Below are 25,674 nucleotides of genomic sequence, written 5' to 3'. Positions count from 1 at the left end.
ACATCTGATGAAAACACCATTTGGCATCTGTAGCCTCATTCCTTTCACCTTGAATTTATTGCAACAGTAAATATCCCTATCTTATTCCCAGCCCCTTCCATTCTTTGAAGATGTAAACTTGTGTTCTTCAGTGTCACCAGTCACAGGCTTGGGGGCATTTCTGAACATTTAAGAGAAAAGAATGGGATGTGTAAGAATCAGCCCACACATATCACCTGTAGTAACTAGTAGTAACTATCACAAGGGTTGTGTTACTCTCCTGTAAGTATTTGCATAAAGACTGCAGCACGCACACACACGTACTATTTGTGAGTCACACCTGTCATTTTAGTTATGTATAAGGTAATATCAAATTAATTACTGGTTGTTGGGTCAGGGCTTTTTTTTTTTTTTTTTTTTTTTTAAGAATGCAACTGCTTCCTTGTTCTGGTGCATCTTTCTTTAGATTTTCCTCAAAGACCATTAAGATTCCTTGCATACTAGCAGAACATTTATGCCCTGCCCTTGTTAACCATGAAAGCCACCTCTCCATTACCGTAGTTCTTACCTTTATCTCTTCTTTGCCCTTTGTTTGTCTTTGATAGTTAAGAAGGAAAGTTTAGCCTTTCCTCACTATGCAAACAGTTCCCAAGCTATTCTAACTGCACTCTGCTGGGTTTCTGTAAGTACATTAAGAGATTTAAACCAAACCCACTAGTCATCATCTTTACACCTCAGGTTTGAACTCAGAGATAGATACAAAGACCAACTAAACCTGGTCAGATTTTTAACTGACATCACGTGTCATTCCTCTTCTGTAAGTTTAAACAGGCAAAAAAATTAAGACTTCTCCCTCATCATCCCAGTTGGTTGCAGGGGCTGTGGCATACATACTCTGTGGTGTGCAATACACATCTAGGCTGCAGGGTGAGGAAGTAACCCTATCAAAGTGCTGTGCCCATTTACAGTGTTGTTGAAGCTGACCTTGCACTTCTCCTCACTAACATTTGTGCAAATCACTAAACAAATCTAACACTAACGAAACTGTGCCTTCTTACGAAACCTTAGCCTTAATTTTCTATGTGAGGCATCAAGAGCATCTATTTTTAAACGTGCCCTGGAAGTTCATTTTCTGCACGATTATGAATATGCATTATCTTTGTGCATACATATAAGCACATATATATGAGTTTGTACGGGTGTATGTTTGTACTCACAAGTGGTCTGTCAGAAGAAAAGGCTGAATGTGGCTCTGAGCAGCCTGCTCTAGCTGCAGGTGCCCTTGTTCATTGCAAGGCAGTTGGACTAGATGGCCTTCAGGGGTCTCTTCCAACTCAAACGATTCTGAGATTCTGTAAAAGGTCACACTTGCCATGTAGACTTTTGTCTGTAGGCCAGACTTTCTTGCTATCTTCCAAACAGAGGATTAATAACCAGACTGCTGCCATAAACATTTTAAGTAACTTTAATGCTGCTTAGGTAAGTCTGTTAAACATTTTCATCCATATACTCCAGTGTTACTGTACATATTTTATACAATATGAAATATTTTTTTAAAGTATATGGCTCTAGATAAAACATTCACAAAACAAGTTCCAATGCAAGTAAAGGATTAGAAAAAAAAAAATAAAATCAGGCAGAGTACAAAATCTTTGTTAAGACAAAAATTTCAGAAAACAAGATATACAAAAACATCCCATTGCAGTAATTCAGGACTGAGTGGTTCCAGAAGTTGGAAAGGCTGCCACTCGCTGCTGCATCATTGATCAAAATCTCTGTGCTGGGTCAGCAGGGACTGAAGGACTCCATGAGGCTGGCAGCTCTCAGAGATCCTTGTTCCTGACAAATTTGGCAAGTACCTTCCATAACAGGCTCTCACTTTGGTTGGCTCAAGGAGAAAGAGCAGGTTTGGAAATGAGGAACATCCTGTCTTCCCTCACCCAACCACTGCTGTTCTCTGTAGAATTCTAAGGTGCAGTTTCTGCAGAAGTGTAAGGTGCAACGGCAAGAAGCAGTGAGCAAAAACTTCTGTGAATGATAGGGAACTTTTATGCTCCCAGATTATCAATTTGGCACTAGTGACAAGAGTTGTTAAGGAGCAGGGCACAATGCTGTATTTAAGTTAATTCTGTATTTATAATGGTGTCATTACACAACTGGAATATTCAATTAACCCTCCTTTCTGCCAAAAGCCAACTCTGTAATGGGCAGACTGCTTTGCATTTCGCTGCTTTCAGAAAGATGTTGCATAGGCATCTGTCTAAATAAAAACACCTTTACAACACAAACCAACATCAGGATGCACCAAATACTGCACTGCAAGAATTGAGGTCAGACAACAGTCACCATTTGGTAACATTCCATTCAAATGATGTTGACTCACATAATAAGTAACAAAAGCAGCACTTAAGTTACAAAAACAAAGCTGTATTTCCACAAAATAAAACAGTGCAAACTGTCCTGTCAAATTTATGCCACTTATATACACACACCACACAAATGCACTGTTTGTTTTGCAGTATAAATAGATCTGATTGAGCTGATTTTCTAAAACTAATCAACTACTTACTGTTTGACAATCCCAGTCATTTTCCATCTACAAAAGAATACAGTAGGCTGGAATGATCAAATCACCATAGCTGAATATGGTTGTAAAACAACAATGAAAGATTGCACTGGATGGATATTTAAAATATTTTCTCTGTACAAAGTTAGTAACACACACTAAGCTGATATCGCAGTCAGATTGGACTCTGATCATGCAAAGAGCAGCACACACAAGATCAGTGACTCTACAAAGAGCCTCGAGGCCCTACCTGTGTGGAACACACCGTAATGCTGCAGCACACGTAGAGCCCAATCCCAGGCCTTAACAAGGGGGGGTAGCTTCTTTAGCTGCCTATGCAGGTAACATGTCTGTTTAGTTTCAGTTTTCTTCCTGTTCTTCTGGTTTAGCACCAGTACTCTGTTATCTGCTAGTAACATCTGCTTATCTCTGAACTCTGGATTACAATTCAACAAATAATGTTTATAAGGAGTTCCCAATGAAAGTAAAAAATAAAAAAAGGAAGAGACAGAAACTTCTCTTCTGTTAAATAAATCCTGATTAAGGGTTATTTGCATTTCAACACTTGGAAACAAATTTTAAGCAAAAAGTCTTTTTGGAATAACATTACAGTAAAACAGACAAGTAGTACTTAATTTGATCTGAAGTAGAACACTCAGGAATCAAAGTCTCTTCAACTGCTATAGCTTCCATCTCCTCAATGCCAGGGCTGTGCTGAAACCATAACAAACAGCTGTTGCAAAAGCAAAAATCTAAAGGATGAACAGGTAGAAAAGAAAAAGAAAAGAAAAAAAATGAATCACACATCATATTGCTCTACTTATTTTTTTCTATTTTAAATTAATATTACAACACAAATAATTCAAGTGGTACCTCCCTGATGGTAAACATAGATCTGGGATCCTCTGACGCTCTCTCATAAACCCTGTTTTAATCCCACATTATTGTTTTTAACTTAGTCGCTGAAGATATTTTGAAATAGGACATAAACATGTTTGTGGGTTATTGTGGAAATTAATTGCATGTACTTCCATCTTATACTTCAGTTTTCTCTTATCTAGACTGATAACCTAAGATTAGTGTTTGATTAGAAAGTATCCAGATGAATGCATTTACTGGCAAACAATGAAGGAGACGTCTCTCTAAACAGCAGAGCTCTTTACTTGCAGAAAGAAACAAAAAGATTGAAGTTGGGATTCTTTAGCCAGAAAAAAAGAACATGACAGGAGATTATTGAGAAATGTCAGAAAGCTGCTACAGCTCAAGAAATTGAACAGATAAGAACTGCAAATCGTGCCATGCATGGCAAAAGTAAATATGTAATATAAACAAGAAGGAAGAAGTTAGAAACTGAGTTGTTGGAAATGATAGTTTCTCATATTGTCCAGTACTGATCATGGACACTTTCTATTAGAATATATAGATTCAACCCAGTGATAACAACCTTCCTTCCACACAAGCATTAATTTGACAAATAAATTTTGAATAGATTCCAGAACTATTATTCATAAAAGCAAAAGATACATTTTAATTGCAGTATACACAACTAGAAAGCCACTTTAAAATCACTTTAAAATAAAATTAAAAAATGTTAGCAAGGCTTTATCTTGTTGGGTTTTTTTTCCCCATCATGTAGATCATAGGATTGTTTCACTGATGTGTTTCAAAGGGTCACTTTTTTTTTTTTTTTTTTTGTATGCTTTGACTTCCTTATTAGGTACTTCTGGAAAAAATATAAAGACACTAAAAACTACTTAATCTCATCCACCATCTCCCAGCATCTCTTAATTAGCAGTTGAGTTACAAAATCATGTCCTCTTACTCCTTCTTAGCAGAAATCCGAGGGTTGTGAAGTACTGAATTCTCCTTAGGGGAAAAAAAAAAAAAGAAGTATGGAAGGGGTAAAGAGTCCTTGTATTTCTCAGTATTCTGCCGTCAGAGAAGATAAAATATTTTTCTTCAGTCACATGAGTTATCATATATCAAGTAAGATCTGAACACATTGAAACAAGGACTGAGGAGCTACTCTAAAGCTTGGAATTCAAGATTTATAATTAATTCAAAGGTCTCCCTCAGTTTAGACACAGTTGAGAGACATCACTTGTCTACCAGCCATGGCCATACAGGAATTTGATGTGCTGGACTATGTTACTGGCAAGTGGGTAATGGTGAGGAACTTGAGACTGACATGCTCAACTCACTCTTTCAGAGCTTGGCTTGCCAAAGTAAAAGACTTTTCTACTCCTGAAGAGATGATGTAAATCTTACACTTTGGGTTTATCCATTTTGATCCACTCTATCAAGAGCTGAAGGTGTTTACTGTGTAAAATTTTATGGTCATCTAATTTTGAGGACAAGAGGTACCCCCAGAATGATTCAGAAACTTAATAAATGTAAGAAGTTTCTTTAAGTACGTGAGATGCCCTGGAAGATGCAAAAACAAACAAACAAACCCAACAACCCAAGCCCAAAAATACAACAAAAACCAAACAAATCAACCAACCAACTGACCGACCCAAAACACAAAACAAGGAGTAGTTTCAGTTCTTCAGGTTAATTCTGCTGGCACACCTTTATTTGCCATTCAGGAGTCCAGCCAGGGAGAAAGCTAAAGCTTTGTGTATTTTCTGGCTCAGCAATGCACGCTCACATCACCAGATACAGTGATTCAGTGATGATGCAATTATAGCAATAAAAAGGTGATCTGAGCTTAGCTGATCAATAAAAGCTCTCTAATCCTTACCGCTGGAGATAGCATGTCCCTTGCAGCTACTTTTTATTTTTATCAGAAAACACATATCTGGAGCTTCATAAGGAGCTAGTCCAAGATTCTTTCCTACAGCATGCTCAGGACTATCTAAAAGGTATCAAAAAACCCAAACAATTACAAGTTTGAGAGCAGCCTTGAAAGTCATACCTGATGCTTTGATGAAGTTTTCATCTTTTTCTTCTATTCCAATACCCAGCATTGCTTTTACAAGATATCTAAAAACTAGATTCTGTATCAATCACAGACCTAAAACGCCACTGTGAAAAGTATCATCTAAGCACCTCTCTCATGAGGCCCCATTAATAGATAACTACACTTTTTTGCATGCTGCTTTAAGAATGTTAGCTGCTTCCAAAGACTTTTTTCTTCCCCGCAATCCCTCCTCCTATTCCAGCTCAGTTCCCAAGTTGAAAGGCTGGTACAACAATTCCACTGCCAGATACAAGTTCATGAAGTACATACCGAGGCTGCTATGCTTATGTTATATTCATGATCACCTAGAATCTTCATATTTGTTGTGGAATTTAATCCGCGAGGGTAGTTATGCAGAGAAGTAGTTGCTGCTTGCAGTAGAAAAGCTCCAAAATAAAATACGAAAGTAGCACCATGGAAAAGAAAGTCCTGAAAAGCAAACAACAGGTTCAGTATGGGCTGCTGTACCTAATTCTTCTAGTCTCAGCATAAATGAAATCCAACACAGAAACATGAAATGAGCAGTGATAACAATCACTGATCATAAGCAATGTTTAAGCATGACATATTTTCATATCTGCTTACAATTATAAGTAACTCAAAATAATCAGTAATAAAGGGCAGCCCTCCCTCTCCCAAACCCTGCATTCTTTCAAATTAAGAGGCATGCACTCATCTACATGCACATATGCTGACCTTTTAATATCACTTTAAAGCTAAAAGTGGGTGCTTACAGAATTCTCCCTTAGTGAGGATTAGGTTAAAAACAGGGGATGTATAGGCCAGCTCTATCACAATACAACCAGTACAAGCTTGCAGTCTCTAAAATCCCTTGTCAACTATAACCTAAACTCCAAAAGCACTCCCTTACTTGCTTCAATTTTGTTTATGGAAATGCCCAGAAACACACCAGCCCTGACACACACCAGCCCTGACACAGCTGAAATGTATTTCTAGGCACACAGTCCAAGAACTGAGGCACTTCTACAATTCTCTCTAACTTCACTCTACGCAAAATACAGTAGTTTGGAAGTACTTTGTGATACTGCTGAATAAAATGCCTGGGTCTTGATAAGAGTTAGGCTTTGTTTTATATTCACATCTCTCCTGGTCTTCTCTAGGCAATTCCCTGCTCTGGGATGTATACAAGTTAAACACAAGGTTTAGATATCTGACATTTCTGGGTTCTAATATGAAGTACATGAAAAACAGCTTTGTTGCCTAAACTGTTCTGTGGGTTGAGTTTCACAGTGTTCCATGCAGAAAGATCCGACCTGTTCCAGAACAGTTTCAAAATATCCAAAATATTCTTCAATAATCTCCCTCTGTTCATTTTACAAAGCAGACATTGGCAAAACACTCAGTCTATACCACACATGCTGTGTGCATGCACATATGCAGGTGTGCAAAACTACAGACGTTTTGAATATTATACACAAGTATAGGTATGCCTGTTGATAAATGTTCCACATCTCACACACTAAGGAATTCATTACACTCCTGTAATTCACAAGTGCAATTTGCTACCAGTATGTCAGAAGTGAGAACTCAGGAAGCATTCCATGTGACTCATCACAACAGCAGTCAGCACTCAGATGCATTGGAAGTTACTGTGCAATACCCTTATCTACTGACTATCCAATATCAAAGTAGGAACGTGCTGCCTTTCCCTATTCAGAGAACATTTCCCTGTTTAGAAACTGTTTCTTCATCGGTGTTAGGTTCTTTTTATTGAAAGAACTTCCTTTTCAAATTAATCAGTTGCTCCATATTTGTTAGCATATTTGTTAAGCAGCATGCTTAAATTGCATGCTGGTCAGTTCTGTAAGTTATGATACAGGGTGCAACTAAAGTTTTCGATTCCATTTAGCCAGGAAATTGTTTTCTCTTAATTAAGAATGGTTTGAGGCTAAGTTTTTGCAGCAATTCCCAACTTATGGTCTAATTCCCAACTTTCATCCCAGCTGCCTTTTTTCTTTTTTCCGTTCATATTCCAAAAGGAAGCAATCAATAGGAGATCCACTGACATTCACAGAACGAAGAGAAGAAAAAAGGGCAGCAGGTGGCTGGTTGTCCTTCATGTGCCAGGCTTGCCAAATCTCAAGCTTTGACCACGAGACACTTTCTCTCAGTCTCCAGGTCTTCTGTAACATCTGTTACCTCATAAAAACAGAAGGAACCAGCAGCTTTCTGGAGCACCAGAGAACTCCTGCAATTAAAGGAAGCACTTCTCACTACCAGAAGCATCTTTTACACTACCACCTGCACGCACCATGTCAGACCACACGCAGATGTCACTGTGTGACAAATACCAGATCCATCATCATGACCTGACACACAAATCTCATAGCACAGGTTTCCAACAGCACAGAGCTCTGCACAAAGCCACAGATAATCAAGGACATTTCCTATCGGTGGGCTACTGAGTATGCAGCTACTTCAGTGTTATTGGCTCCACACATCTGGCACTACAGCTCACCAAGAAGCACAAATAGCTCCATGAAGAAGGCAGTGCTGACTGCATACAGGAAAGACATTTTCAAAAGACAAACTCTTTAATTTCCTCCATTCTCCTGCTGAGCTCTATAATTTTCTTCTCCTGGCAGCAACTACAGTGAAGCTATACAGCATCAGTAAGATTTCACATTCACATGGTTATGATTTCTATAACGAAGAAACCCAAGATGTTATTGCTGAAAGGATATATATATATATACATATTTTAAAATTGTGAACCTGCTGCCTAACTCTCCACTGCATTAATACTTGTATCATCACCCAAACCTCAAACAAAAAATAATCAGTACCAGATCTGCATGATATGTCAGTTCACAAGTAATTTTGTAAAGGAGTGCTGTGAGTCAGGTCACAAAGAATGCTATTTGTCACACCATCTGGTTTGATACAGTGATGTACTAAGGTTCATGTTTTCCTCCAACTTTTCACTGTGTAGCATCATATTCTTTTTAAGTATGAGTTCAGTGGAGCTAATTATGTTATGATGATGTATTGTGAAATGTGTATCTGTAAAAATCCCATGCTGTCCTTCAAATTCACACTTAAACTTCCAGAATCTGAGCCAACATTTCTTCATGAATCTATATATGACACATTAGTACTCTAACATAACCAAACCATGACTCTACCCATTCTGATGTAATTGAATGACTTGTATCTTCTGAGTCCTATTGCAAATATAGCAATTTTATATTTATATAAAATATAATATAATATAATATAAATATGCTCAGAACAGTGGTCAAATGATGTACCTAGTGTTATTTTTGTTCAAGATTGGAGAAGGATGGATTTCAGCTACCATGTTAGAGCTGAAAGGATTCACACTACATTTACTACAGATATTTAGTTATGACAGTTTTCTGGAGTAAGTTAGAGTCCCACAGACACATCTTTTACACAAGCCATCCAGCAGTTTCCTGACACTGAAAGTTTCTCAGTGATTTATCATGCACAAGGGGAGAAAATGAACAGCACAACCTAGCACTGTCAGCATAAAGCAGCCAATGCAGAAGATTGAAATTCTTCATCTTTAAAAAATATTCTATCTATAAAAGACTATGTCCTCATGCAGCAACCCTTAAGTAGATTCATAATTGTAAATTGACAAATAGTTTCAATGAAACCCAAGACACTATTATTACTTAAGTGATGCACATGCTCACGGCTTTGTTGCATCATAATTTGTGAGGCTGTCATAGCACAAATCCCTGTAAGGCCCTCTGTAATTGTAACTCATTATTAGCTTAATTACTGCCTGTATTGTGTTGGAAAGCTGAGATTGAATGCATGTTTGCCTTAGCAGCATCCTGTTCGTTTTAATATAATCCAGTTTGTTACCATCAATGGCATTTGAAACTGTCAGAGCCTCAAACTTATGAAGCTCTGTGACTTTGCTTTTAAGAACATTAGTCTCAAGGAGATGTCTATTAACAACTAGAACACATAGATAAACACTTATACTGATGCTGAAGAACACATATCCAGCTATGATCAAAAAGTGTAAGTAAGTGTAAGTAAGTAAGAAAACTAAGGGACCTAGGAGCAAGGTGAAGGTGATCAACAGTTATAAACAAACAAGCTTTAATATTTTAGGAGTTTTGACTTTTGATTTTTTTTGATGATTCACACTTTGATGACAGTTTAGCCACCTGTTTTTAGTCATTTCCATTATTATTAGAGCCATACCACCTTGCATCCAAAACCCCAAAATAAAAAATCACTTTATGACAACCAAGGAGTAGATAAATTAGTAACCAATAAGCCAAGATATCTGTGCGGCTGGTGAAAAACAGAACCACAGCTTCCCTTTTTAATAGGAAGGTACAGTCTGTGAGAACTTCTGACACAAGCCACAATGCTCCGTTAGAGCATGAATTAAGTCTTGTCTTCACACTAGACAGAAACTGAGCAGAGCATAATGAAGTTGGCAGTTTCCCCAACATTCCTCTAAAGATGACAAACATCTACAAAAATGTTAAGCTACACCACACTACAGCCCATGCCTTCTTTGATTATCTAAGCTGTAACAGCCAGTGCAGTCCTGGCTTTAAGGAACTGACCCACAAGGCAGTTGAAGACGTTGTTAGGAAACAAAGGAGGCAACCTGGGTGCTTTGGCCTGGTGCTATCCCAGACAACCACATCAGACAATGTGTTCAAAAATATATGTAATATTTTCAAGGAAATGGTACATCTTTATACTTCACCTCTCTAGAAGTTGGAAAATATTTTTTTAATTTCCAGTTCATAATTATTTCTGACCATTTAAATCAACTTATTTTCATGCTTTACTAAACCTGTCCTCTTCCTGCAGCTTATGCCTTTCATGTGCTTACAGAGGAAGGGCACACTGCTCCAATCACTTTCGAAAGCTAGGCACTTTCAGCCTCCACTGTAAAAGAGGTCCTTGTCATCCTTGTAGCCCTACTCTGTTCTTTTCTAGTTCTGAATTCCTGTTTAATAGAAAGCCAGACATTCAGACTTGGTATACATCTCATTAAAACATTTTCAATTTATAGAACAGAATATATATTTTCTACAAATATATATGAATGAGCACATATATTATTTATATTTCTATATATTTTTATTAAAAATATATTTCTAAAAAATCTTACTGTCTGGTTCCAGTTGACAGCGATTCTGTTTGCATAACCGAAGAGAAACACACACAGGAAGACAAGGGACAGGAACCACGCAGTCACTGCTACAAACATTACCCATCCCTGCAGCAGTGGCAGTGGAACTTGTGTAGAAGCTACCAGAATCCAGACTATAGTTCCAAACAGCTGTAAGGAAAGGAATACAGGTGATGAACTAAGAAAGAACTTTCAACTTTGTCCTCTCCCCCTATTAGCACTTAATTTATTAGCACTTCATATCACAAATCAAGCCCTGAGATTACTTTCAGAAACCTAGAGGAGACATGTCAAGAGTATTCCTTCCAGTACTTGAAGAAGGGAGCTTATGTAAACAGGAGGGAGAGCAACTTTTTAACATGGGCAGGTAGTAACAGGATGTAATGGAGTAGTAATGGGGGAAAGGAAATTTCGATCAGATGTCAGGAGGAAATTCTTTACTCAAAGGATGGTGAGGAACTCGCACAGCTGTCCAGAGAAGCTGCGGATGTCCCATCCCTGGAGGTGCTCAAGATCAGGTTGGATGGGGCCCTGGGCAGCCTGATCCAGTCAGTGGCAGCCCTGCCCACAGCACAGGGTTAAAACTAAATGATCTACAAGGTACCTTCCAACCCAAGCCATTCTATGGCTCTGTGATCTTCAAAGAGCCCAACTGCTGTTCTCACAAACTGTAGGCACTAGGCAGTGGCGTGACAAAGCCTCTCTTAAAATACTGTTGAAAATGGGATTGACAAACTCAGGTAATTTCTGTGCTGTTGCTGAATATTTTACCATATATATATACACACACACTGAAGTCAGCAGGATAGGGATACACATCAAATTTAGATTCAATCTCATACTGTTTAGTTTTGTAGTTGTAATCAGATGAGACATACAAAGGAGATGAAACGGCATCATCTTTTTTCATGTATTTGTAAAAAAATACTGAAAGAATACATTAAGTAATGAAGTGTAAGAGAAAACTAGACTAAGAGTCTAGTGAGTTATAAATAATGGTGATAATAAAGATGAGTTATAAATAATGGTGTGTTGACTAGAAAAATACACAGCTTTCCAGAATTATTGCTAACTAGGGAAGAATTCAGCAGCACCAATTTTCTTTTCAGCATACAGATCTTAGAGAATGAGTAGTGAGGATACTGTGTGATGATGGTCTGATGGAGAATTTACATTCTAAGGTTTGCTTGGCTGGCCTAGCAAAAGGTACCATCTCTCCTGCAAATCCTGCCTCTTTATGATACCTGAAAAAACAAGTAATTAGCACCTTCAGTATATTAATTTATTACGGAAAGGTTTAACGTCATAATCCAACCTGCAGCTGGATAGCTACAATTAATTTCAAAGCAAGCTACTACTTTTTTGCTCAAATCCTACAGATTTAAAACTGCAAGCTCAGAGGCTGTGCCTTCAAAGTCCTTGAATGAAGGTTGGAAGGGAGACATCTTCCAAAAAAAGCCCGTTATAAAATTAGTTATAATCAGTGACAAAATTAGTTGGGTCCTCTCTAGCGTTACATTGCAGCTGCACGCATGCAGAACGCACGGCGAGCCTCAGCTCGGAACTCCCAGCAGTTCACGTATTGGCCTTCAGGTTGCTGTCGGGGGTTCCATTTTTAGCTGTTGTGAAGAACCAGCCTTTCTCCAGTTTCACAAGACTGCAGGTGCAGCTCTGTTACGTACAGACCAGTCAGCGATGGGCAGCGAGGAAGCAGAAAGGACAGCAGGCACGTCTGCTAATCAAAACGCAGACACGTATGAAACGCTCCCACTACTCTGAATGTGGAACTTTGTACCTTCATAAAATGAGCTCTGCCAAGATTCCTCCCCTCCACACCACTCGTGCCAGACACTGAACTCAAACGACCTCAGCCCTATCTACTTCAACACATCTTCCGCACAGCTAAGCGCACTTGAAGGAGTTCGCGCAGAACCTGTAACACGACCAGCGCAACTTTTCAGGGTCGTTGTCGGGTGCGAGGCTCGCACACAGCCGCCCCGGGCACGGCTCCGGGCACGGCCCCGCCTTTCCCCACACGGCCGCTCACAAAATGGCAGGTGAGGCGCGGCGCTACGCGCGGCCGCCCACGCGGTGGAGCCGCAGCGAGGAGGGCGCGAGCGCGGCAGGTGGAGGGCGGCGGGCAGGGAGGGCAGCGAAACGCGCGACGAGGGGAGCCCGGGGCAGCCCGGTCCGCGCACTCACGATCTCCAGGAAGATGAAGGCTCCCGAGTAGGTGCGCAGGATCTCCAGGCCGGAGGGCAGCGTGACCCGGGGGGGCGGGAAGTAGGCAACGGGGTTGGGAGGCGGCGGCGGCATGGACGAGGATCCTCTGGGCAACATGTCGCTGCTGCTGCCGAGCGCGGCGGGGACGCGGAGCCGCGGGCAGGTGGGCGAGGAGGAGGAGGAAGAGGAGGGCGGCGGGAGGAGGGAACAGGTGCGGGCGGGCCTCCGTGCACCGCCCCGGCCGCCTCCCTCTCCTGCCCTCCCTGCGCCGGGCCGGGCCCGCCCCGCTGCTGGAGGGGCAGCCCGCTGCGGGATGTGCTCGGGAGCAGCGCTGCTGGGGGTGCGGGCAGGCGCGCAGGGTGTCTGCGGGACGGCTTGGGACAGAATGAGAGCGAGCCCGCTTGTCTTCTCCGGGAGAGAAAAGACCCGACTCCTCAGTGTCTCCACACAGGGCAGGTTCTCCGGCCCTTTGGTCATCTTCATCCTTCGGATCCTGTCCAGTCTGTTCAAATGGTATCCTGGGCTCCATCAGAAGAGGGGTGGCCAGCAGGGACAGGGAGGTGATTGTCCCCCTCTGCTCTGCTCTTGTGAGGCCCCATCTGGAGTACTGTGTCAGGTCTGGAGTCCCCAGTGCAAGAAAGACAGGGAGCTGTTGGAGAGGGTCCAGAGGAGGGCCACGGAGATGGTCAGAAGGCTGGAGCACCTCCCCAGCAAAGACAGACTCATGGAGCTGGGCTTGTTCAGCCTGGAGAAAAGAAGGCTGCGGGGTGACCTCATTGCAGCCTTTCAGTACCTAAAGGGAACCTACAGACAAGAGGGGAATCAACTCTTTGAAAGGGTAGATAACAGCAGGACAAGGGGAAATGGTTTTAAGTTGAGGGAGGGAAGATTTAGGTTGGATGTCAGGAGGAAGTTCTTCACAGAGAGAGTGGTGCTGGAACAGGCTGCCCAGAGAGGCTGTGGATGCCCCGTCCCTGGAGGTGTTCAGGGCCAGATTGGATGGGGCCCTGGGCAGCCTTGTCTAGCATTAAATGTGGAGGTTGGTGGCCTTGCATGTTGCAGGTGGGTTGGAGATTCGTGATCCTTGAGGTCCGTTGTAACCTGGGCCATTCTGTGATTAGTGGAACCAGAACTGGACGCAGTACTCCATGTGCCACCTGACAAGCACCGGGTAAAGTGGGCTGATCTCTTCTCTGTCTCTGCTAGTTATTACCCCACAGATGGAGTTCAGTATCTGATTTGTCTTCATTGCTGCAGCAGCAGCGCTGCTTACTCACGTTAAGCTTGTTGTCCGCTAGCACTCCATGGTCCCTTAGAGCAAAGCTGCTCTCCTACAGATCTGAGGCTGTACTGAGCTCTGCTTATGTCATCCCAGGTGCAAGAGCTTGTTAAGCATCATACAGTTTTTGCTTCCCTACTCTTCCAGCCTGTTGAGGTCTCTGTGTAGGGCTCTTATTTCTGATCTCTCTATCTCACCACTCAGTTTAGTGTCATCAGCAGACATGGTGAGGGTGCTGGTCAATCCCAGATCATTTATTAAGATCTTGAACGGTGTGGGGCCCAGTACTGATTCCCGGTGGATCCCACTTGTGACAGGCTGCCAGCATAAGTAAAAACACTAATTGCCACCTCTGAGTGCAGCCTGTTAGCTAATTTCGCACCCCACCTTGCAGACACCCATCCAATCTGTATCTAGCCAGTTTGTCTAGGAGAGGGCTGTTGAAAATGATTTTGAGTTCCTTGCTGACGTCAAGGAAAGCACAGTCCACTGCTCACCCCATCTGGTTAGAAGATGTTATTTTGTTCCGGAAGGTGATAAGGTTAGTCAGGCATGATTTGCTTTTCATAGGTCTGTGTTGGGTTTTCCTGGTCGCCTGCTTCTTTTGGCTTGTAATTGTTTCTAGGAGGACTTGTTCCATGCTTTCCTGAAGACTGAAGGTGTCCACTGTGATGACAAAGTACTATTTCAGCCAGTGTTATTCCATGTAGTATTTCTGGATGTTCATCTTCAATGTCTCCATCTATGATTTAAAAGACTGTGTTTTAAGGTATCTTGCAAGTGTAGCTGCTCTGGAGGTTGAACCAGCAAGGTGTTAATGTTGCATTCCTTTATTGTCAGATGCATGATGTTTCTTAGAATTCTGCTTTTTCAGTAACAAGAAACACCTTAACCTGAGATGCCTGTCCTCCCTACTCCAATCCAAAATCTAGGTAGGGAGGCAGTCAACTCCCATAAACACAACTCATCTGTGCTTACGGCACATCTTGTACCTAGGTAGGACGCTTCTAGGAGGCAGTAATACTAACTCAGCTTTGAAATCATGTCAGCTAGAGGAAGAAGCAGCATCAATTTGTGTTTTATCACGTGCTCTCTCCTCATTGCCACACTCCTTGTAGCTGGATGCCTCACTCCTAAGAGGTGCAAGATGTAGATCCCCATTCAGATACAGAGAAGCTTGGCTGCTTCTTTTCTGAACAGTTTAATCTGTCAGTTACCAGATGAGAGGAGTGATGCCTCTTAAACCTCCTCTAGATATATTTGAAAAATGAACATTGTGTTCCATTCATTTATTTTCAAGGCTCTGGAGGCACGTGTCTATAGGTCCTGACTTGCTTGTGTTTTGGAAGGCAATAGGATTAACTTGTGCCTAATTAATGAGGTGTAGATGGTTCTTTCTTGGGATTGCATTTTGGAGACCATATGTCCAATTAACTTCACAGTCTGGCCATAAATCTGTTGAGATTGCCCTGCACAGGGTGAAATCTGAGAGGGTGGAAGTCTAGGTTGATGAGTTTATGATTTGGAACAAGAAACATGATTATGCTTATCTTATACAGAGGAAGCACAAGTAATACTTGGTCATAAACATTTCTGTCTTTGTTATCCAGCCACACAATCAATCAGTGTGGACTCCAGCAGCAAGGGATTTTTTTTGATGATTACATACCCTGTACAGTATTTACTTTTTTTTTCCTCCTTTTGAATACCTCTCATTTTTATCTGCACTTTCCTTCTAACACTGATACTCCTCACTTTTAGTAGGCTGTCATAGGAAAGTCTAAGTTTCACTGTTAGATCCATGGAGGTGTTCAAGGCCAGGTTGGATGGGGCCCTGGGCAAATCTGGTCAAGTATTAGATAAGAGGTTGGCAGCCCTGCCTGCTGCAGAGTGGTTGGAACTTGATGATCCCTGAGGTCCCATTCTATGATTCTGTGAAAACAAAAGTAATTCTTTTGCATAAATACAAATCTTTTAAATGAAAGTAGTTTAAATTATTTTGACATTGTTTGGGCTATATGCATTACAGAGCCCCATGTGATTATATACCGATTCAGATATAGGCTGAATCTTTCAAAAATCTGAGTTCTATAAGACATCAGTATCAGTATTTCATTTTGAAGTTTCCAATGGCAAAAGCATCTGTTTGTGTTGGACAAATGTTTTTGTAGCATTTTTATTATTTTTATTTTTTATGTTGCAGGGCAAGCTACTGCTGCTATAAGTCCACCAGAGTCAACAAGCAGATGGAAGTATGTTAATTCACTCTACATAAGAATGGTGGTTTATACCACCAAAGGGGCTAAAAACTTCTCTTAAAATATTACAGAATATAGGCTGAACTTTCCCCTTGGTGTTCTTGAACTGCTTATTGCAGTCTAATGTAAAGTTGGGATTGTCACAGAACTGCAGATCAGTTTCTGTCATTTTAAGATGAGAGGAGATACAAGTGAAAAAAATTACAATTCCAGCATTTAAAAAGCCCAAGTATGTGTAGGTCACTACACATGGCAAGTCAGTAATTACTATGGTGAAAACACCAAGAATGGGACTTCCCTACAAGTCTGTAGATTGTTGATAACGAGTCACTTTTCAAAATGAAGAGAGAGCCTTGGTATTTATTTAGCTGGACGTCCTGCAAAGTATATGGCTGAGGAAGTTAAACAAATAATCTACAAGATGCAGCAAGTATCAAAGGGTGAATTAATCAGCTGAGGATCTAAATTCCCAGTATATTGGCATAATATGTGCCTACATTTAATATATATTGAAATAGAAATATCTGGATATGAGTGTTCTAATTATCTTCCTCCCTGAAGTGACCAACCACTGGACATAATGCACAACAACATGAAACTATGTATTAAGCTACTATCTATTGCATAACATTGGTAGGGATTAGAAGAAAGAAATAATTTTTTTGGAAAAACATAGACATACATCATAGTGCATATGAAAATTAATTATATTGCAGTTCTGTGTATCAAGCTATCTTTTGTGATATCCAAGGGGCTCTATTTACTGACACACAAAGCTGCATGAACAGATCTCCTAAGAGAGAGCAGTGCAAGGTTTTGCGAACAGTATCAGGATATGGCTCTTTCTTCCAGTTACTTTATCGATCCAGAGGAAGTTGTCTCCCAAAGCCTTTTGTGTTTCTTTTAGACTCGCAAAGTTGCTATTTCTTAATCCTGTAGTTAGGTATTTTCAATGTCAGAAAACAAGAAGCTGATTATATAAAATGTAGACTGTTTTATTTATGGATTAATTCATTTAATATGCTCCTGGAAATTGCATGCAGGATTCTGATCTCATAGCAATGGAAAGTTGGAATTGCTACCCTTTAGCCAGTGTAATTAAACTGACATAAAGCTGGCGTGCATAAGATGAATGATAGGGAAACCTTTTAATGTCTTTTGCGTAATGTATTTGCCCAGTGGTAACAGAACTTTAGGGTCATGTTCAGACCAGCGCACATTATGAATTGCTGTACAAATACCACATGGTTGAGGTTTCTTGAAAGGCAGACGGCAGTTTTTCTGTTTTTGTTTTTTAACATGCTTGGTCAGGATTTTGATTATGTGCTGGCACCTTTTGCATCATCCATATAAAGGAAAAATGACCATTGAGATAACTTGCCTGATCCAGTGAAACTGTGCTTAGGATGTCTGCTGTAAAGAGGAGATCATCGGCGACCTGGATGAAGGGATAGAGTCCACCTTCAGCAGCTTTGCTGGTGATACAAAGTTGGAAGGATTGGCTGACACACCTGAAGGTTGTGTTACTGTGCAACAAGACCTGGACAGTCTGGAGAGCTGGCAGGGGAAGAACCTGAAGAGGTTTAGCAAGATCATGCATAGAGTCTTGCACCTGGGGAGGAATAACTCCATGCATATGTGGAGGTCAGGGGATGAGAAGAGGAGCTCTGTGGAGAAGAACCTGGAGGTCCTGGTGGAAAACAGGTTGACCATGAGCCAGCAGTATGCCCTTCTGGCCAAAAAGACCAATGGTATCCTGGGGTGCATTAAAAAGAGCGTGGCCAGTAGGTTGAGGGAGCCTGGGAAGAACATGGAACAGATCATCCTGGATGACATGCTTGATCGCATGAGGAAAGGGTGTGTGATCCGTGGCAGCCAGCACGGCTTCACCAGAGGAAGGTCGTGCTTGACCAATCTGGTGGCCTTTTATGATGGAGTGACGGCATCGGTGGACAAGGGAAAGGCGACCGATGTCATTTACCTGGACTTGAGCAAGGCCTTTGACATGGTCCCCCACCACAACCTTATCTCCAAATTGGAGGGATGTGGATTTGATGGGTGGACCACTCGATGGATAAGAAACTGGTTGAAAGGCCGCAGACAGAGGGTGGTCATCATTGGCTCTGTGTCCAGGTGGAGGCCGGTAACGAGAGGCGCCCCCCAGGGGTCTGTCTTGGGACCGGTGCTCTTTAACATCTTTATCAGTGACATCGATGATGGAATCGAGTGCACCCTCAGTAAGTTTGCTGATGACACCAAGCTGAGTGGTGCGGTCGACACGGTTGAAGGAAGGGATGCCATTCAGAGGGACCATGAGAGGCTAGAAAGGTGGGCCCGGGTGAACCTGATGAGGTTCTACATGGCAAAGCGCAGAGTTTTGCACTTGGGCCGGAGGAATCCCAGGCATCCCTATAGACTGGAAGAAGTGGTCCTTGAGAGCAGCCCTGTGGAGAGGGACCTGGGGGTCCTGACAGACGAAAAACATAATATGAGCCAGCAGTGTGCCCTTGCGGCTCGGAAGGCAAATGGGATCCTGGGCTCCATCAAAAGAGGGGTGGCCAGCAGGGACAGGGAGGTGATTGTTCCCCTCTACTCTGCTCTTGTGAGGCCCCATCTGGAGTACTGCGTCCAAGTCTGGAGCCCCCAGTACAAGAAAGATAGGGAGCTGTTGGAGAGGGTCCAGAGGAGGGCCACGAAGATGATCAGGGGACTGGAGCACCTCCCCTATGAGGACAGGCTGAAGGAGCTGGGCTTGTTCAGCCTGGAGAAAAGAAGGCTGCGGGGTGACCTCATTGCAGCCTTTCAGTCCCTAAAGGGAGCCTACAAAGAGGAGGGGAATCAACTCTTTGAAAGGGTGAGTGACAGCAGGACAAGGGGAAATAGTTTTAAGTTGAGGGAAGGGAGATTTAGGTTGGATGTCAGGGGGAAATTCTTTACAGAGGGAGTGGTGAGGTACTGGAACAGGCTGCCCAGAGAGATTGTGGATGCTCCATCCCTGGAGGTGTTCAAGGCCAGACTGGATGGGGCCCTGGGCAGCCTGGTCTAGCATTCGGTGGGATGATTGGTGGCCCTGCATGTGGCAGAGGGGTTGGAGATTCATGATCCTTGAGGTCCCTTCCAACCCTGGCGATTCTGTGATTCTGTGATCCTACCCCTCTACTCTGTCTGGCAGAGGCCACATTTAGAATTCTGTGTCCAGTTCTGGGCTCCCGTGTTCAAAAAAGACAGGGATCTCCTAGAAGGAGTCCAGCAGAGGGCTTCAAAGATGACAAAGGACCTGGAGCATCTCCTGTATGAGGAAAGGCTGAGCAACCTGGGTCTGTTCAGCCCAGAGAAAAGAAGAATGAGAGGGCATCTGAATGCTGATAAATATCTAAGGGGAGGTGGGAGAAAAATGGATGAGGCCAGGCTCTTCTCAGTGGTGTGTAGTGATAGGACAAGGAGCAGTGGACTAAAACTGAAACACAGGAAGTTGCATTCTAACATGTGGAGGAACTTCATTACAGTAAGGGTGATGGAGCACTGGAACTGTGCCCATAGAAACTGTGGTAGTCTCCTTCTGTGGAGATTTTGAAGACCTGTCTGGATGCCTACCTGTGTGACCTATTGTAAGGAACCTGCTTTAGCGGGAGATTGGACTTGATGATCTCATGAGGTCCCTTCCTACCTGTGATTCTGTGAGATGGAGATGTATATGACACCTGTTTGGTCCATCGTCCCAGGGATGGCTGATTACCAGAGCAGACTGAAGTAGTTTCAGGACTGCTCTCAGCAGTGATTCTGGCTCACTCATAAGCTTGCAGCACTAATCTGGCTATGACACTTCCCACGGAAGTATCTTCTGTGCCCAGAGCTCAGAGGGGGAAGGTGCTGATCTGCCTACTTTAGCTGTCCATGGTTCCAGGATGCTTTTTAGAGGACGGAATCCTTGGCTGGTAATAAAAGCAGTCTGAGGGTCCTTTCACACAGCTTAGAGGCTGTATGGAGAGGGAAACCCTCCCTGGCAGAATAGCTGGTGTTACTTGGAAAGGAATTGGTTCTCTTACCTGCTCCTGTAACATCATTTCTATTTTCCTAATGATTCCAGGACTTCATTTGTTTGATTCTGTGACACTCAGTTCTCTAGTAGCACATGCAGTCAAAGGGCCAATTCTCCTTTCACTTACTCTGAGGAATTCCTCTTAGATGTGTGAAGGTGCAGCAGAGATAAAAACGCAAAGTGCCATCACCAGTAGAAGGAAGGATTCTGAACACATGTGGTGCAGGAGGTTGGGTGGGTGGAGACTGAAATAGCAGAGTAGAGCAGTTCCCACCAAGTGGCAAAGCACCGTCAGAAATCAGCCTGCTGCTCTTGGCATGGGTTAGCCAGCAGGAAAAATGGATTGCATGGATGTCCCCAGTCAGGGGATGTGAAAGTCTCAGAGGTGCTAACTGACGCATATCATGCTTGTAGATGAGGGATGAGTAAATGGCACTAATTGTTTAAGACAGCATTGTCCAGGAAAACTGGTAGAGGAACTGAACACCAGCAACATTTCCTGTTCTCTCGGACACCCTCCAGCTCCACGGTAAAGAGGAGGAGCAGTCCATCTGGTTGCAAAAGAACCCAGGCCTGGCAGCAAAGGTGGGAAGACATCATCAAAGTGTTGCCAACACAGGATGCAGCACAGAGCTGTGCCAGTAGGGCTGCTGATAGCATGTAGCTGCTCACCTGCCATCAGTCAGAGTGTGGCGTACTGGCCTGTTATAATGCCATGGCCTCTGTTCTTATCTTTCTGGTCAGAAGTATGTATCTGGTGTTTTGATGAACTGTCCATGCTGACAGAGTCACTTTTTTTTTCCTAGTTGCATTTTGTTTGCTTTAAACTGTTTGTTTTATTGAGCGAATTCCTGGCTAAAAATCCAATAGAAGGCAAAGGATAATTAGGAAGAATACAAAGGTGACTTCATTTTGTGATGAATGAATTCAGAAAAGAGAAGCAGGGAGACAAATTAAAATATACTTCTATACAAACGCTCTGTGATGTTTTGAAATAATGTAAAAACACTGAAAAAAGACCAAGCCTTTAAATTTTGAAACTGTGAGTTTAGTCAATTGTAAGTAAAAAGGATAATCTCAGTGTAAGAATTTACATGCATGCATCATTAGGCTTTATCTGATGACTTACTAGGATGGTAAACATAACTATTTGAATGTAATTACGGGTATCATTAAATGAATCATGAGTAACCTCTGTATATTTGTAGTGTCAGTTTGATTAAAATAGTAGGATCATACTCTATTAGCACCTGTTGCTACTCAAAGTAACTACAGGAGCTTTAAGGCCCAGAGGGACTTCTTCAAGCACTGAATAATGGGCAGACCCACAATCTTTTTACTGACGGTGCTTCATCTCAAAACTGTTTTTAACCCCAGCATCCAGGAATCTTATGCCTCTGATGCTTACGAACTTCCTCGTGATAGTTCATGCTGCATGTAAGTCAGTGTAACTGGGCTACTGCCAAATGAAGTGATCCCGTTCCCTCAGCCGTGATTTCTCTCTGCCGCTGTTGCATCAGAGCTAATGTCAAAGAGGGTACAGAATGGGTCAGAACAAGGCAAAGCTGTTCATTAGCTGTCACCACAGTGATCTGTTTATACTGAAATAATAGTGATTTCAGGATGAACAAATTGTACACAAACAAACAATTGTATATTCTTATGTATAGATGATTTTAGTGAAATTAGTGTCAGAAATTTATTTTAATGCACGAAATTTACAGTGTTTTATCTCCTGGAAAACTCCAAATATCTCAGTAGAGATAAATGGAATGTAATATGTCAGCACGTGTCTCATTTTTTTGATAATCAGAGTCAGCACAAGATGTTCTGTAACCTTGAATTTTTTTAGCTTGTCAGTCCACTGAAATGATAAACTTCCATAAAGCACTCAGGTATTTGCTGATTGATGTCTCTTAGAAAATATGAGCCCTATTTGTAAGAGTTTATGTCAGACTGCTCATTAATGTGCTTGCATCTTCTGAAAACAAGCCTCAGTATTGATGGCAGGTTCCAAATAGTAACAGTTTCTGATTCAACCAAGTTAGCGTAACACGTAAGAGCAATATCTTTATTTCTAATCACACTGTGAGTTTAGGAAAAACTGTGATTACTCCCATGTGCATAAGGATTCAATTCTGGGGAATACGCTTGAGGAATCTTGGCTGCAAATACAATGAACTGACAAGTACTTATAAACAGGGAATTACTGTGAGTATATATCTTCAGGCCTATCTCAACTACTCCGCTCCTACTGAGCTTAACAGCAGACTCCTACTGAACTCAGCCTCTGGTTCTTACACAGTGTTTTGGTAAGTCGAAGCATTTGATTAAGTAGGTCTTGATTCACAGGAAAACAAGTTTGAGATTTTTTTCTTTCTTCTCTTTCATAAATCCTAAACAAGCTACACTGCATTCCAGTTAGCCTGGTGTCCTTCATAAAGAAGTATTATGCATGCAATTTCTAGATAGAAAGCAATCTATCATTCTACTAGCATTCTTTAACTTAGGGTTCATAAAGCAAGGTGATGTGGTTTGTGCTATCTTCACACTGAGACACACTGCTATGATGTGGTTCAGACTATGAAAAATAAGTTAAAAAACAACTATTTCACTTTATAATTTTAATGGGACAATCACAGCAGCTACTAACCCAGATAATACCGGTGAATATTCTAATTCATTCACAGCTGCTAGTCTTGTGTTCATCAGTGCTTTTCTGTGCTGTCTTTCCACTTCTTGTACATGCTCCTCCTTTGTAGTGAGTGCTGTCATCCTTTACAGTGAATCATAGAATGGGTTGGGTTGGAAGGAACCTTAAAACCCACCCGGTTTCACCACCTCTGCCTTGAGCAGGGTTGCCACCCATCGGATCAAGTTTACTGGGGCCCTTGTCAGCCTGGTCTTGAACACCCTCAGGAATAGGATATCCAGAACTTCTCTGAGCATCCTGTTCCACTGCCTTACCACCCTGTGAGTGAAGAATTTCCTCCTATCATCTAACCTAAATTCTCCCACTTTCAGTTTACAACCATTCTCCCTAGTCCAGTCACTACGTGCCCATGTGGAGAGTCACTCTCACTCATGTTCTTAAGCTTTCTTTAAGTATTGGAAGGCCGCAGTGAGGTCTCCCCTGCGACTCCTCTTTTTCGTGCTGAAAAAGCCCAGCTCTGTCAGCCTTTCCTTTTAGGAGGAGTGCTCCAGACCTCTGATCATCTTCGTGGCCCTCTGAACCTATTCCAACGGCTCTATGTCTTTCTTGTGTTGGGAGTCCCAGACCAGAATGCCAGTACTCCAGTTAGGACCTCATGAGGGCAGAGTGGACTTGCCACTCATTAGGCTGGAGCTGTACGTTGTCCTTGGAGATTCTGAATGAGGGGAGGGAAAGACAAGATGAATGAGCTACCAGAAAAAAATTGTAGCTTATTTACAAGACTAACTGAAAACCAAAACCAACTGAACTTAAAAGTGCAGTCTCCCTGAACATCTCTTGTTCCAAACAAAAATAGTCCTCTACTCTGGAATCAGATTCAGGGTGGGATCTCACATTCACATATCCTTCTGAGTGTCTAAAATATGTAGCGTGTGTTTCAAATACTTGCCTTTCCATTTTCTTCCTAACAGTAGTTTTGTGGAGCTGTTTAAATAGCTTACATTTTAATCTGCAGGTATTTAGAGGAAGGAGAAATAAGTGGTCAAAAAAACCCAAACCAAACAGCTCATTAGTTTTACATAGCAAAATAAGTAGGTCAGTATCCTGTGCATTATTTTACTAATAGAATAGTCTATTAGTAGAAGTTAATGTTTATATGGTGCTTTGAAGATGCAGTTTGTTGTACTGAACTAATATAGTGTTCATACACTTCTACATTTAGCTATATTCCCAAGGAAATTATTAACCTAGAATGAAATCCTTGAGGTTTCTGATGCACGGTGAAAAATAGAAGAGATGGATTTGACTGACCAAGTGTCTCTGTACCTCTGAACTAGAAAATGGCAAAGAAATGGCTACATTTGAAGAATGACTTTCTTCCTGCTGAAGTAGGTAACTGAAAATATCATTCGTGTTTGATTGATTGATTCAACTATAATGGAAGTTTACAGTGGCTAGGCCTGGTCGAGACATTTACCTTGTTGATAATTAAAGTTAGTGTGAAAAAAACCCTGGACCGAACTGCAGTTTTTCCCCAATGTTGTCTATCTCCAGAATGTGTCAGATAGAATTCCAGGCTGGTTGACTAACATGATTGAGAGAACATAGCTTGAAGAGACTGTGTATGCCATGATTCCAAGTATGTTTGACATGATGACTGAAAAATCTTGATGTTTATCTTTGCCGTCAAAGTCTGTGTTTTCCTTTTTGTCAACACCTGGCATGCTAAGTTGCAAGAGCAAGCCCATTCAGGCCTGTTGCTTATCAGCCTGTCCTGGCTTCCCTCCAGAGTCTTCATAGAGTTCGTAGAATCATTAAGGTAGGAAAAGATCCCAAAGATCATGAAGTCCAACCATCAACCCATCACCACCATGCCCCCAGCACAAAGCACAAAGTAGGACAGGTGTTGCTAGCAATTGGAATCTTTGCCACAGAATGAGGAGCTTATCTTCCCAGCCTCTTGTGTCTGTAAGCAGTGTGGGTGTTGTCTTGCAAACACTTGGATGTTCTGTGGCAAACATGAAGCAAACAGACGTTCTTGGATCTACAGCAGACATAAAACCCTCTCCAGCCTCCCCCACGCGCACTCAGTTGAGTGCATGACTTCTGTCTCAAATCTTCCCAGCCCTACAGAGGCAGTTGTCATCAGCTGGTGGTCAGTGGAATCCACGTTTATCCATATTTGGAGGACCTTAACCTTCAACATAAACAACCTTTTTCTTCCCAGTACTTCATTACATGTCCAGTCTGGCTCTTTGGAAAATCTCTTCTTTCAGATTTTTGCTAGTGTAAGATTGTGCTGTGATCCTACAAATCTTTCTTCTTGCCCTAGAAGTGGTCTCCTGGAAAGTCTCCAACACAAGGCTGGGCTTCTAAGGTACTCTCTTTGTATTTTTCCAGATCTCTCCTGACTAAACTCTGCTTTCTGTTTTTTTGCTGAGTCACACAGGTAGCTAGCTCTCATTTCCAGCTTTTCAAGAAAGCCTCATCTCCATTGGAGTAGGGACTGGCTGATTCCGTTATCCATGCACAGAGAAAATTCCGTGACTGCAATGAC

General features: G+C 42.0%; 2 protein-coding genes across 8 annotated transcripts in view; one reads left to right on the top strand and one right to left on the bottom strand.

Annotated features, from left to right (window-relative positions):
- Positions 1-1,428: 1,428 nt before the first annotated feature.
- MAL2 (mal, T cell differentiation protein 2) lies at positions 1,429-13,570 on the bottom strand. 2 transcript variants are annotated; one of them, XM_031591155.2, is made up of 4 exons: positions 12,868-13,555; positions 10,645-10,815; positions 5,778-5,936; positions 1,429-3,297 (listed from the first exon to the last, which is right to left on the bottom strand). In XM_031591155.2, exons 1-4 carry the CDS (start codon positions 13,369-13,371, stop codon positions 3,226-3,228), a joined length of 906 nt encoding a protein of 301 aa, XP_031447015.1. In that variant the 5' UTR covers positions 13,372-13,555; the 3' UTR covers positions 1,429-3,225. The 2 variants fall into 2 exon arrangements, with proteins under 2 accessions (XP_031447015.1, XP_089994062.1); XM_090137936.1 differs by lacking the exon at positions 10,645-10,815 and having other exon boundaries at positions 12,868-13,570.
- The window catches only part of TNFRSF11B (TNF receptor superfamily member 11b), a 102,330-nt gene continuing 89,012 nt past the window's right edge, over positions 12,357-25,674 (top strand). The window contains exons 1-2 of one of the 6 annotated variants that reach the window (XM_090137934.1): positions 12,765-12,898; positions 16,371-16,419. The gene's annotated coding sequence lies outside the window, so the exon portion shown is untranslated. Of the gene's footprint in view, positions 12,723-12,764; positions 12,899-12,960; positions 13,052-16,370; positions 16,420-25,674 lie in introns of those variants that run through there. The other 5 variants (XM_090137931.1, XM_090137932.1, XM_090137928.1 and 2 more) reach the window with 5 other exon arrangements.

This window comes from Phasianus colchicus, chromosome 3, assembly GCF_987193195.1.
Source record: "Phasianus colchicus chromosome 3, bPhaCol1.hap1.1, whole genome shotgun sequence".
NCBI lineage: Eukaryota > Metazoa > Chordata > Aves > Galliformes > Phasianidae > Phasianus > Phasianus colchicus.
Note: the sequence above shows the minus strand (reverse complement) of the source record. Positions and strands in the feature narration are given on the sequence as shown.